The sequence below is a fragment of the Zalophus californianus genome, chromosome 2, assembly GCF_009762305.2.
Source record: "Zalophus californianus isolate mZalCal1 chromosome 2, mZalCal1.pri.v2, whole genome shotgun sequence".
In the NCBI taxonomy this organism is placed as follows: Eukaryota; Metazoa; Chordata; class Mammalia; order Carnivora; family Otariidae; genus Zalophus; species Zalophus californianus.
In genome coordinates this window covers 34,442,500-34,455,771 of record NC_045596.1, presented here as the reverse complement: position 1 = coordinate 34,455,771, position 13,272 = coordinate 34,442,500, and the positions used below count along the sequence as shown (strand labels likewise).

Here is a 13,272-nt window from a genome sequence, read left to right as displayed (position 1 = left end):
TCCTACACATTTTCATTATCCATCAATTTAATAAGCTTGAGAAACGATCATTTCTGACGTCTTCACCACCTCCCTGTCCATAAAGCTCTTCATTCTAATCATTTCAAGGGATGCCAGAGCTAACTGGAATCTCCCAGATTTTTATAAGAGAGGACTTATTGTAGAAATCACTTGGGCCACACAGGATGTGGGCAGCCCATGAGAATTCACTGGCCTCGCAGTTGCTTCTGCGTGCAAAGGAAGGAGATGGGGGAGGTTTAAAAATGTTTTTGGGGAAACAAAGTTTCTGGAGATAACAGGGACTGTCTGGAGAAGCAGAGAAAATTCATGTATAATGCTGAGCAGCATCATTCAAATATTCCTGACTAGTGGCTTTTGTTTCATGAAACTGAAAACAGATGTGCTATTCCTAAGGCTCTGCAGACTCTGGACATGGGCCCGAAGCTCCTATGTCTACAATTCACCCAGTCTTCTGGCTGATGGAAACGGGAGAATTCTCAGAGCAGATCCTACCAGTAGGGCTCAGGTCCCAGCCAAACTTTCTTTCTTTTCTTTTTTTTTTTTTTTTAAATATTTTATTTATTTATTTGACAGAGAGAGAAAGAGAGAGAGAGAGAGAGAGAGAGAGAGAGAACACAAGCAGGGGGAGCTGCAGACAGAGGGAGAGGGAGAAGCAGGCTTCCTGCCGAGCAGGGAACCCGACGCGGGGCTTGATCCCAGGACCCTGGGATCATGACCTGAGCCGAAGGCAGACGCTTAAGTGACTGAGCCACCCAGGCGCCCCCCGCCCGCCAGCCAAACTTTCAAATTGGACAGTCTTTGAAAATGGCACTTAACCTCTCATGTCTTTGGGTCTGAGGATGCAGTGTGTATACACACATGTGTGTATCTCCACACACTTGTGTATGTGCATGTGTGCACACGCTTACACACTTGCCAATATCTCTGTGGTATCTCAGAGCCCCAGGAGCAAACATCTATCTCATAAAGAACTTGCTGGTGGCAGCGTACTGCCAGCTTCCTGGGATTCTGGGGGTCCCTTCTAGGTTAGGCTCAGGGTGGCATCAATAAACCCACTATTCCCCATAGCTACAACCAGATTCTGCTCCAGTTTGAGCTAGCTCTGAATAATCCAGGGGTTTCTGGGTACCCCGTTTGGATCTCCCATGGAACATACTGGAACCCATGGGGTGGGATGATTATCCACAACCAATCATTTGTTAGTTATCCTTTATATTGTCACGCAGAGTAAATGTGGCTTCTCACAGCTCAGAGGATACTGATGATGAAATCCAGGTCCACGGTCAGCCCACCGTGGGTAGGACCCTAGGGTCTCATTTCAACCTCTATCCCTGCAGACACATTAACCATTTCAGGTGAATGATAGCTAGATTTGGGGCTTTGAAGTGACAACGTGCTCCTGTGATGATATATACTATCTCCCCTTACTTAAAAAAGATTTCACCTATTTAAAAATAAGGCGATTTGTATTCAATAGCATTAAAGACTGACTTCAGAGCTATTGGAGTGTGTTTAAGCAATACGTAATGTATTACTGGAATGATAATTTCAAAGCTGAATATGATTTGCATTAGAAATGGTTACCCTTTCTGCAGAGCGAACAGGCAGAGTCTGGCTTTGCACATTTAGAAGGACAACCTGATACAGTTCATACCTGCCCATTTCCTCTGGTGGATGATTTTCCCGAGGCTTAAGCAATAAATCATTGTTGTCCCCCTGGAGTGGTGTCTTCTGTCTTGTCTCTTGTTCTCCTTCTTGACAGTTTTCCAAGTCCATCTTGTTCTGATTGAGAAAACAAGGATAATATTGAATATTATTTATTTATTGAGAGAGAGGGAATGCATGTGGGCTCACACATGTGCATGTGGGGGTGGGGCAGAGGGAGGGAGAGAATCTCAAACAGACTCCCTGCTGAGCACAGAGCACAACTCGGGGCTTGATCCCATGACCCATGAGATCATGACCTAAGCAGAAACAAAGAGTCGGAAGCTTAACTGACTGAGCCCACCTAGGCACCCCTGAATATAATTTTTAAACACAATGGACAACACTCATCTCTGGCCATGGGATATTTGAAATATTTTTTTCCAATCACATTGCCTACAATCTAAAGAACAATTGTCCAAGTTAACTGAATAGTAACTGGTTTCCAATGATTTGAAATAAATGTGTAATCTGGATCTCTTTTGAAAGTTATCATGAAAGAGAATTGGTCAGAAAACCCACCTTTCAAAATAAAACAAAATCATAGGACTGTTCAGTTAGGAGAAATGGCTCTCGTGGGCCCATCTTTTTTTTTTTCTTAAATGCAGATTTCAGACTATTCAAGTCTTGGTATATCTTTTGTTCAATAGCTCCACAACCGTACTTGGGGGATATGGAGGTAGACCACCCTTTCTGTGCTCTCTCCAGCCCTTGAGGACACATATAAATTCCATGTGGAATTTTAAGAGTGGGTTAGAAGCAGCTTTTACGGAAGCCAGTGGGGAGTACATGGTTGGCTACCATCCAGTGCAAAGGAACATACGGTGTGGAGGAGAGGGGTACATGTCTGTTGAATGAGTGAATGATGGGCAGTCAGAGGGACATTCCAGCAAATGGCTCCACCAATCAGGATCTCTCCAGCCAGTGCAGAGAGATTTTGGTTGCCAGCCTGTGGGAGCAGATCTGGTCCCAGTAACGATTTCACTGCCCCACCCCCCAGGAAATGACTGAGTCTGACCGTGGCAGCGACAGCACCATGGTGTACAATGGGCACATGGTAGCTGATGTGATTCTAGGGAAATAGTCCTGGATTTAAACTGGTGGAAAACTTGGCTTTATTGTTTTATATTTCACAAATTGCTTTTAATCTATGGTCTCACCATTTTCCCACTGCCTTCAGTCACAGAGGAGGATGTAGACAGCTGGTCTGCAGAACTTGAAGAAAGAGTAAATGGAACCACGGTATCTTCAATTATTTTGCGCTCCTAAAGGGAAGGACAGTAATTAATGAAAGGCAAAAAAGAAAATAAAATCACATTTGTCAAGAGAAAAATTTCATTAAGGAACTTAAAAAAAAAAAACATTGGATTATGTGCCAACAAGCAGGGCATTAAAAAAAGGGGTCTTACTTTCTAAAAGCATGTAAATCAGGTAACACTTTCTATGGGCAATGATTTAGAAATTAGCATTTAATTTGAAAAACAAATTACTTAGTCTGATTCAAGAAGCCTAATTAGAAATGCTTTTAAGGATCAGACTATGCACAAAAATTACTGAAGATAAATTCACAACAAAATTCATCATAAACAACTTTTAGATAATACACATTAAATGTAGCTCCCTTCCAGTTCTCAAATGTGGTCTGGTTTGTTCATCTAAAAAAATGAGACAAACAAAACCAAATTCTCCTCCCTCCCTCCAAGTCTCTTTAGTACCATACAGTGAATGTAGTCAGTAAGGATTCCCTTAGCCTCAATATCAATATTATACTCACAAAATTAATTCACTACTACCAAACATGCTTTCCTTAAGCAAACACACATAGATACTTTTGTGTCATCTAAGGTAAATCAAGAATCTGACGCTCTGCCTAGAGAACAGATAAAATTATATTGTCTTCCTTGACCATGACTCAACATGCCCTTACCACAAACTAAATTTGGGGGAATTGTGGTCTTTTAGAGCCTACAGGATACGACTCTTCGAAGAAGCTGACAGGGCTCTGATGTGAGTAAGGAGAATGAGACACAGCCACGTGTATACATACCCCACAGACAAAAAAAGCGCTGATAAACTTTGAGAAATCAAAACCACAAGTGAAATTCCTTCTTGGGAATTTCCTACCTCCTCATAGTATCTGCGTTCCTCCTCTTCCACCTCCTTCTGGGCCTTTTCCCACTCTTCTTTGAGCTTGTTCTGTTCCTTCTGGTATCTCTCCTGTTACAGAATTTCCACAGATAGTTCCTGAACTGACCATTGCATACGCCACTAGGACACTTCCGCCCTCTAAACCACCATGTACAACACATCGCAAGACTATCTTCGTGTTGTAACATTCTGAGTTTAATCTATTCATACAACAAAAGGGGAATGGTCTTTCGTGGCACTCCAAGATGTTAGGAACCTAACAATCTTACCAGAGAACACTCTTTTCTGTTGTTGGTGTGTTATAGATTTGTTCTCAAATATATGAGTAGACATTTGCTTATGGAAAGAGAAAAGACAGACTGAAAGATTTTAAGATCTTCCGTAACTTGGCTTTTGTCCCGGGACAGTAGGCTAAACCAATGGTTTGTTTCTACTGGGCCCTTCGGAGATGAGTTTTGCCATTTCACTAATAGAAATATGTGGCTACTGAGAGAGTTTGATAAAAGACAAAACAACAAAAAAACAAAACCTTATAGGTTTACAAGACAATGCATAAAGGTCCGGAGTAGACAAGATGATAATTAGCTGAGTAGCTGAATTACTCTTTGCTTGTAGCCATTCTACCAAAATGGAATCTTCCCAGGTTTCAGTAACTTCTGAATTAAGAGTAGCTTTTAAACAGCCCATTAGAAGGCTTCAATATCAGAACTGCCAGCCCTATTTTCGGAAACAGTATAGCGCTAGTCACTACTTCTGGAGAAGAAAAAAAATACTCTGAATAAGGATGGCTTTAAAAATGTGACTGGAGTCCCTTGGACAGCTGACTAGAAGAAATGGTTAAATGGAGATTAAGATTAATGCTTGAAATGAGAGCGGACACCCAGGATGCCTTGGGAATGGTGCCCCTGACAGGACAGAGACATCACTGAAGTGTACCACACACAGTCAAATGTTTTCATCTAATTATTGTCAATCTTCTCTCTGAGGCTAAAACAAGTCTTTTATCCTCCTGGGGGAGGCACTGAGATCTCCTCCAGGTATTACCTGTTATGTCATTATCTGAGGAGCAAAAGGGCTTTATTGGGATTATCTGGAGCCTGATGTTCTCATGAATGCTCTAGAAAAACCATCATTGGTCAACTCATGGTGGGCTTTTAACTCCAGGTAAAAATTTTATTCTCAAAACCTAATCTTATAAAGTTTCTGAGAGGGACTTCAGGGGCCTTTCAGAATAGAGGAAACAGACTCTAAAACTTAACAGAACAAGCAAAGCTTCAGTTTCTTGGTTCTAGGAAAACCCCTCCCCAGGAGGATGAACGGAGGTAATGCAGGGGATGAAAGATGCTGTACGTCTGTACACACACCCCCCTCGGTACATGTGTGCACACCAACAGACTCGCAGAAATGCCTTGCCCCACAGCCCACAACCCTGCAGTGCCACCCTGGGTCACAATTTGGTAGGACCAAAATACATCTGTCTGCATCTGTAACTGCAGTCACCTTTCAGAGCGTAACTGAAAGGGTGCCACCATGGGAAGCACGCTTGCTTGTCTTCTTACTCTGCAGACTTTCTGACTCTGAGCTGTTCACCATGTAGCTGGGGAACAGGTATCTTGTTTTCAAGGGACTAGCACGTGGCCAGGGCTGGTCTGGGGTCTCCCAATGGACCCAAAAGTCCCAAGAGCTGTGGGACTTTGCTGAATCTGGTTGTTTACCCCTGTGCAATTTGTGGTTGAAGATTTACATCTGTGCAATTGTGGAAAGTGTTAAGCTTAACTGGCCGGCCTAAAGCCACACGACAATTAGTTACCTGACCTGCCCCCCCCACCCCCCCCCACCCCCCGCTCCGCTCCCAGCCCCTGGGAATTAAGCCGAGAGGGTCAGAGCAAAAAGATAAGGAAGAAAAAAAAAAGTAAAATACAGCAGTGTGAAGTCATCAAAATTAATGAGATTTAACATTTTTCTCCTTTAAAATATTTTGGTAAAATCAGTACTATTGGAATATAGTGGAGAGAACATGAGTTTTAATGTCATACAGACTTGGACTTGAAATCAGGCTTAACAACTGTTCACTGTGTGACCTTGAGCAGTTAAGATAATTTCTTTGAAGCTTAGTTTCTTCAGTTGCAAGATGGGGCTAATAAGACATACTTTGAAGAGTTTTATGGGGATTAAATTAGACTAGATATGTCAAGTACCAAAAAATATGCCAGTTCTTGGCATACCCAAGTACTCAGGTTAGTTTCTAAGGTTACTAGGTTACTTTTTGAAGCCCTATTACTCTACAAAACTGGCTTGAAACAAGTAGGGGCATGATACGTTTACTCCCAGAACTTTTCTAGAATTAAAAATTAGCAGCCTTTACTCAAGGGTGGAGCAAACATTTCTACTTAAGGAACAAGACCCAGGCCAAATTTATTTCACATGTATGCTATCAAATACCTTTTTGATAATTCATTCCCACTGCTACTTGGAATGGAATTTGATTGGCCACTAAGGAGGTGACAAATGGACCGGTTGGCCCCTAAAACTTGGGGTTTTTTTTTTAAGGTTTTCTTTATTTGAGAGAGAGAGAGAGAGAGGGCATGAGTGGGAGGCGGAGGGGCAGAGGGAGAAGCAGCAGCAGACTCCCACTGAGTAGGGAGCCCAACGTGGGGCTCGATTCTAGGACCCCGGGATCATGACCTGAGCCAAAGGCAGATGCTTAACCAACTGAGCCACCCAGGTGCCCCCGAAGATTTTACTTCTAAGTAAGCTCTACAGCCAGCGTGGGGCTCAAACTCACAACCCCAAGATCAAGAATCACATGCTCTACCAACTGAGCCAGCCAGGCGACCACTTGGATATTTTTTTTTAAGTGAAATACTTTTCCTTTTTTTAAATTTATTTTTTATTTTTATATAAATCCAATTAGCCAACATACAGTACATCATTAGTTTCAGATGTAGAGTTCAATAATTCATCAGTTGTGTATAATGCCCAGTGCCCTCCTTCATGCTTTTTCATTGTGCTCATCACTGTAACCTCTGGCAAGAGGAATTAGACACAGGACACCTTGTTGTACAGGCACAAAATGGATTGACTTAGATTCACCAGCTCCTGAGAAGAATCTAATTCCATGCATTTCCTGTGCTAAAACTTTATCTAATACAATAGTAATTAAGAGAGCAGCATCTAATAGAAAAAACAAAACAGTAACCCCAATCCTACCTGGAGCAAACGTTCCTGCTCCTGTTGCCATTTTTCCTGTCGCCGGCGCTCCTCTTCTGGGTCCCATGCCCAGAACTTAAACTGCTTAGAAAATAAAACCATGATCAGAGCTAAGCCATGTCCTCAAGGCCAGGCCCGGGCAAGGGACGCAATCAGCTTACAAACCGGCACTCAGACACGTGCGGAAGCAGAACCCCTACATACTGAAAGACCCTCTTTGTCAATGGAAACCACTTTTTAATCTTCATCCCTCTTTGGTTGACTTCCAAGATGCTGGTATGATGCTGTGACCCTTTTTGGAGCTAATGAAAACATGGAAGTAATTAGCCACTGGCTTTGGCTTCCTTTCTTTCAGAAGTGATTTCTTAAATGTAATCACGCTTCTGAGCTTGAGATACTCATTCTGCATATGGATCCTGGTCCCAGCACATGGGGATGCTTATTTCAGCAGAGCTGCCTTTTGTGAAAAGTGGTGTTTGCCACACTATAGAACTAAGCTTTTATACCGCTATTGCGTTTCCCTGTCAGCTGTCTCTAAAGTGGGTTGTTTAATGCGCCAATGCTCACCGGCATCACCTGTGATCCAGGCAAGAGGAAGTCCCTGCCCTGGGGCCCATGTAACCAACATTCAAACCCAAAGACTTTTTTTTTTTCTTTGAAGGTCTTTGTGAGTTTGGCACCAAGTGAATGAACAGGAATAATGAGAGAAGTGGGCACCCAGGTTACAGAATATACGAGATGGGGCAGGTCCACAGGGGAAGAGAAATCACAGCTGGTCTCTGGGAAACCTCCCAAAGGGGTGGGGGCTGTGGTGTTTAAACTTGGCCTCTCCAGACACCCAGTGGAGGTGCCAAGGCAAACCACATTCCCCAGTAACTGCACCTCTTCCCTTCCCTTTGTTCCGATAGGGGTGGTTTGGGGAGGCATTTAGAACTGCCTGGGAATCCTGAGAGAACCAACAAGATGAGGGTGGAAGCATTAGGGAGGAGGGAGAGAGTCTGGGGCAGGGTGGGGAGGAGGCAGAATCTATTTACCCGGGCTGCCTGAGAAGCTGGACAGGGTCAGTCCTGTCCAAAGCTTAGATGGGTCTAGTTACTGCCCAAGATACTTGGGCCAGCTCACCTTTGGCCCTGCCCTGTGCCCAAAAGATCCATGCTACCATTTAGGTGCACCAAGGCTGGGCTAGCCCGGGGAAGTGTCTCCAGGCTAAGAATGCAGGCCAGGCCATGGGTGTTGTTTGATTTATAACAATATAAATATTGATAACTTTAATGTATTTAAATATTAAATTTAAATTTATTAATTTAATGCATTTAAATATTAAATATTAATACAAATGAAATTATATTATTATATATAATATATAATATAATAAATATATATTAAATATTGATATATATTAAATTATAATATATATAATATATAATATATATTAAATATTAATATAAATATTAAATAAATATTTGATATTTACACATATTAAATGTGAGCCTCCATTGATGCTCTTGCTGTGGTGTCTGCAAATGGTTAGGATGATGGCCACAAAAAGTCAAGGAAAGGTGAGCAAATAGGGTAGGGAAATGTATTTCCTATATGCCACTCTTGGGATTCATAGTGCACATGAGCAGATTAGAGGCTCTGACATGTTATGTAGGAGAAAAGCTATTTAATTGTATATAATTCAAAATTTCCCAAGTTCCCTCGGATGGCCATAAAATGTCCTCCAAATGGGATTCCAGATAAGAAATTTGGAATTAATGGTGTTAGAGGTTGGCTCCACTTGGCATTTTCCTAAAACTTGGAAGCAGTTACAATGTTCAGAACCTCTCTCAAGGGCATGGCCCTTCTTTGTCTTTTTAGGAAAAAGGATGTGGTTATGAATAAAGCCAGAGGGAGTCCAGTAGGAAGAAAAGAGCAACAATTAGGAATTATTTAATTTTCAGATTTCACTAGGCAGTAACTGCAAGAATAAGTAGAAGTAAGCAGATAGAAGGGAGGAGTGTGGGGTAGAGAGACTGAGCACAACAGCAAACAGGGAATATTTGTTTAAAAGGAAGGCAGAAAAACAATGAGCATTTTCAGAGTAAGATGAAGAGGAAGATACTTCGTGATACACAAAAGAAAGAAAAGCGATCATGTTCCTTCCTTTGGTGACTACTTGCTGAGCAACTACTACGGACCAGGTGGGGGTACCAGCCGGCCAAGGGTCCCAGCCTTGTGGAGCTTACAACTGAGTGTGTGGGGAGAGGGTGGGCATGAGGGAGGGACCAACATATAAGTGACACCAGAAGACAGTGTGATAACTATCGTAAAAGAAATATAAAAGGTGCTAGAGAAAGAATGGAGAGCATTTAACCCACTTGGTTCTATTACTTATCTGTTTACAAATCTGTATCTTCCTTTGGCGTAGGGTTTCCTGAAGGGCAGAGAGGTCCCTTTATCCCCTTAAGTATCCCCAAACCTTGCACTTTTAGGCCTTCAAAAAATGTTCGTTGAAAAATGGATGGAACCACTTCGTGCTGGGTAATGCCTCTCCTTCTCTCCCCTTTATAGACTCTGACTCTATAGCTTTGGGCCACTCCGAGTCTGACTGAAAATGGTCTGAGTCTATTGAGGTCAGCACAATCAAGTACTTTCTCTTCAAGCTTCTCTTGTGTTCACATTTCTTTTACTTTTCTATTCTATGAAGAGCTATTTATCATTGAAAGAATGTCAAATTTGGGTGGGTATTTTCAGAGAATTCACTTAGGTCAGTAATTTGCTTCTTTCTCCTTCTGGTTTCTGTGAATCAGAAATAAGAAAGTATCTCTTGAGGGCACGCTTCCTCTCCGCCCCTGCCCAGGGGGTATGAGAAGAGTGTGGCATTGTTGCTCCCACATAACTTCAAATGGAAATCAACATGTTATGTTATACTCTTCTGGGGGTTCCCACCCAACATGGGTATACTCAGCTTCCCAGGAAACTCAAGATCCCCAGGGTACTGGCCAGACACTGAGCCTGCACAAATGGTTGCTAGTTCTGGAATGTGGCTGGAAATATTGAGGGTTATGTGACCCTTTCTCCCTTCTGTACAGGCACTCAGGGATTCTCAAAGTGAGACAATCTATCTATAGGTAAGAATTGGTATTGGCTATGGTGGGCCTTTTGGATTAGCCCCTGAGGAGGATTCATTCATGGATCAGCCACAGTACTAGATGCTTCATGTAATTATTTCAGTTAAAGCCCACAACCCCGTCAAGAGGGATTATTATCTCATTGCACAATCAAGGAAGAAAAGGCCCTAAGAAGTTATACAACATCTGCGGGGTCATGTGTTAGTCAATCTGGAATCAAAGGTACCACAGCCGTTATGCGGCGACACCTGGGGGCTCACAGGAATCCTACAGTTGATTGTGCCACAGAGGAAGGCTCCAAATCCAGTGGGAATTTCAGAGGGTGAACAAGGATGACAGGCCCAGCATTGGGAACTCTCAGTTTAGGGAAGAGTAGGTCTACAGTGAGTGTTACATACAATTCAGCAGCAAGCAATTTCTACAACATCAATGTGTGTTGATGTTTACTTTTTGCAAATGCTTTTTTTGATATCATCAAAATCAAAAATTGTAAACTAAATGTACAGTTAATGTTATTCAGGATATACTGATCGTGGGAAGGAGTGCAACAAGAACAGCTTGGGTCTCCCAGAGAGCTCCGGCTGGGCCCTGCCCGCCAACACTACACCATGTACAAGCATTGTCCTCAGTTAAAAAAGTGATTTTGAATGCCTAGAGAAGGTGCATGTTTTTTTTTTTGTTTGTTTGTTTTGTTTTGCTTAAAGATTTTATTTATTTATTTGAGAGAGAGAGAATGAGAGACAGAGAGCATGAGAGGGAAGAGGGCCAGAGGGAGAAGCAGACCCCCCACCGAGCAGGGAGCCTGATGTGGGACTCGATCCCAGGACTCCAGGATCATGACCTGAGCCAAAGGCAGTCGCTTAACCAACTGAGCCACCCAGGCACCCGAGAAGTTGCATGTTTTAATACTAATTACTATTGTCCCCTTCATTAGATTTACTCTCCGGACTCACTTACCATTTTGTTTCCAGGCATGGTCACAACTCTGCATAATGATAATCCATGTTTTTCTTCAAATTTCACCTGACAGCATTACACATGACTTTTAATTATTCTTCTACAATCACTTAGAGCCCATTTTTGATTGGATCCTCTTTCAGCGAATCAAATACTTTACAGATTAAAATCACACTCAATGCAGGATCTTATTCCTTAAGATGAGCTACTTACAGGTGTAGTTACAGGTGACTTTTCACTGCCCGGAGACTCCACTGTACAGAAAGAAAGAAAAAGAAGATCACAATGTGAGCAGCTTCTAACAGTATTTTTCTCTGATCCTCTGAGTGTAACATGGTTCCTATGTCAGCCTCAGATCAATTTTTTTTTTTGTAAGCCAAGAGCATTAGAAAATCATAATAAAGCAGACCCTTGAAGCAATTTGTACCCATCACCGAAAGGAGTTATGACCAGTGTAGTAGGATTGATCACATCAATTAGCACCAGGGACTAGACTATAGGAAGCAAAAACTATAGGTGCTGGTGTTTAATGCCTCTTGCATTCCCTTGCTGGTGCTGGCCGGTTCCCTCACTGTCTGACACAGAGAATTATCACACAGAGAGAGGCCAGACATCATCCAAGAAGTAAAGAGAGGGACACAGTTAACAAGAGAACCATTACCAACTCCTGGTAAATGCTTCTAACCCTTGTTTAAAAAAAAAAAGAGGACAAAGAATGATTTTGAATGTCTATTTTTTTTTAAAAAGAGCTGAATAGTATTTCCTTAGATTTTTAAAATCAAAGAAAAAGTCTACAAATTTCCTTCCAAAAATTTCTATGAATTTCCTTCCAATTTTAGTAGAAGTGGTGCTATTATCAAAGAACTAGCTCTTTGCTAACTGTGTGTAAGAAATTTTTTTTCTGAAATCAGAAATGAAGAAAAATACCACACGTTATTGGCTGCCCCCAACATGGATTTTTGCACAGAAGAAATACAACTACCCAGGATGCATTTTACCTGACTGGGAGAAAAACTGGGAACGTCGCCAAGAGTTCTGAACTCTCAGCGGGATGCTGGCGGGGCCAGGGGACTCTAGATCAGATGGCAGAACAGAACAAACAGAAAACCGTGAGAACATGGGTGAGAACCAAACGGAACCATGCTCCCAAGGACTAAAGGAGGTTTGGCTGTACTCGATATAAGAATTGAGAAGGAGTGAATCTAAAGTACAAAATATCTCAATAAAACACATGCGAAAACTGACGACGTGGGCAAGAGCCAATTGACAGGGGACAGTTCATGCTGTTGCTTGTCTTCCTTGGTGTTAGGTGAAATTTTATAGGCTCATACTTAATGGTGGTATTGTTAAAATGTGAAATCTCAAATGATAGGATAATGTGCTCTGCAAGAGAAAAATGCACAGTTTACATTGCTTTTGGAGAACACTAGAAAAGTATGAGAGACAGCAGAGATGAGTTCGATGATTATTTTATATTCTTTATAAAGCCTATGTATAGAAGTCTGTGGCAGACGTGATCTATATGTGTAACAAAAGGACGTGTCGATGCCAATCCGTAGCTCAGTGGTATTGAACAGACACAAGTTCAGGGTAAGCATCTGCATCCTTAAACTGGGTCCTGTGCACTCGGACATCATTCTCAGGGTGGATAAAAACATCGGTTTTTAAAATGTGCACATATTTTCCAGAAACCCCAATATATCTTTGAACTGTTGGGAGACAGTTGAGAAAAGGAAAACTGTCACCTTCAAATGTATTTTATGAATGTTTTCAGAGTATTTAAAGACTACTTGTGTGTGTGTGTGTGTGTGTGTGTGTGTGTATGTTTAAGGGAAATCTGTGAAATATTAGGGCTCACCACCAGATCTTCAGTAGCCTATATAATCAGTCTATAAACATATGACATATATAAACATGGGGAACATGGGGGAGATATGATTGTCTAGGGGAAAGAATAGTAGATAGGTCTCCAAGATTCCTGATCCTAACCGCATAGCTTCTTTGGACTTGATGTGTGACCACAGACCAGTCACTTACAGGTCCATGGACCTTTTCCAATTGAAGTACAGTTGACATACAAGGTTACATTAGTTTCAGGTGCACAACATAGTGACCCAAC

The 13,272-nt window shown here is 42.0% G+C and overlaps 1 protein-coding gene across 8 annotated transcripts in view; it reads right to left on the bottom strand.

Moving 5' to 3' along the window:
- LIMCH1 (LIM and calponin homology domains 1) overlaps positions 1-13,272 on the bottom strand; it is a 321,291-nt gene that overhangs the window by 16,046 nt on the left and 291,973 nt on the right. For 5 of the 8 annotated variants that reach the window (XM_027597625.2, XM_027597627.1, XM_027597629.2 and 2 more), the window contains 5 exons: positions 11,367-11,407; positions 7,084-7,164; positions 3,850-3,942; positions 2,886-2,990; positions 1,676-1,803 (listed from right to left, as the gene is read on the bottom strand). In XM_027597625.2, coding sequence (XP_027453426.1) covers positions 1,676-1,803; positions 2,886-2,990; positions 3,850-3,942; positions 7,084-7,164; positions 11,367-11,407 — 448 coding nt within the window. Of the gene's footprint in view, positions 1-1,675; positions 1,804-2,885; positions 2,991-3,849; positions 3,943-7,083; positions 7,168-11,366; positions 11,408-13,272 lie in introns of all 8 variants that reach the window. The other 3 variants (XM_027597626.2, XM_027597628.2, XM_027597631.2) reach the window with 1 other exon arrangement.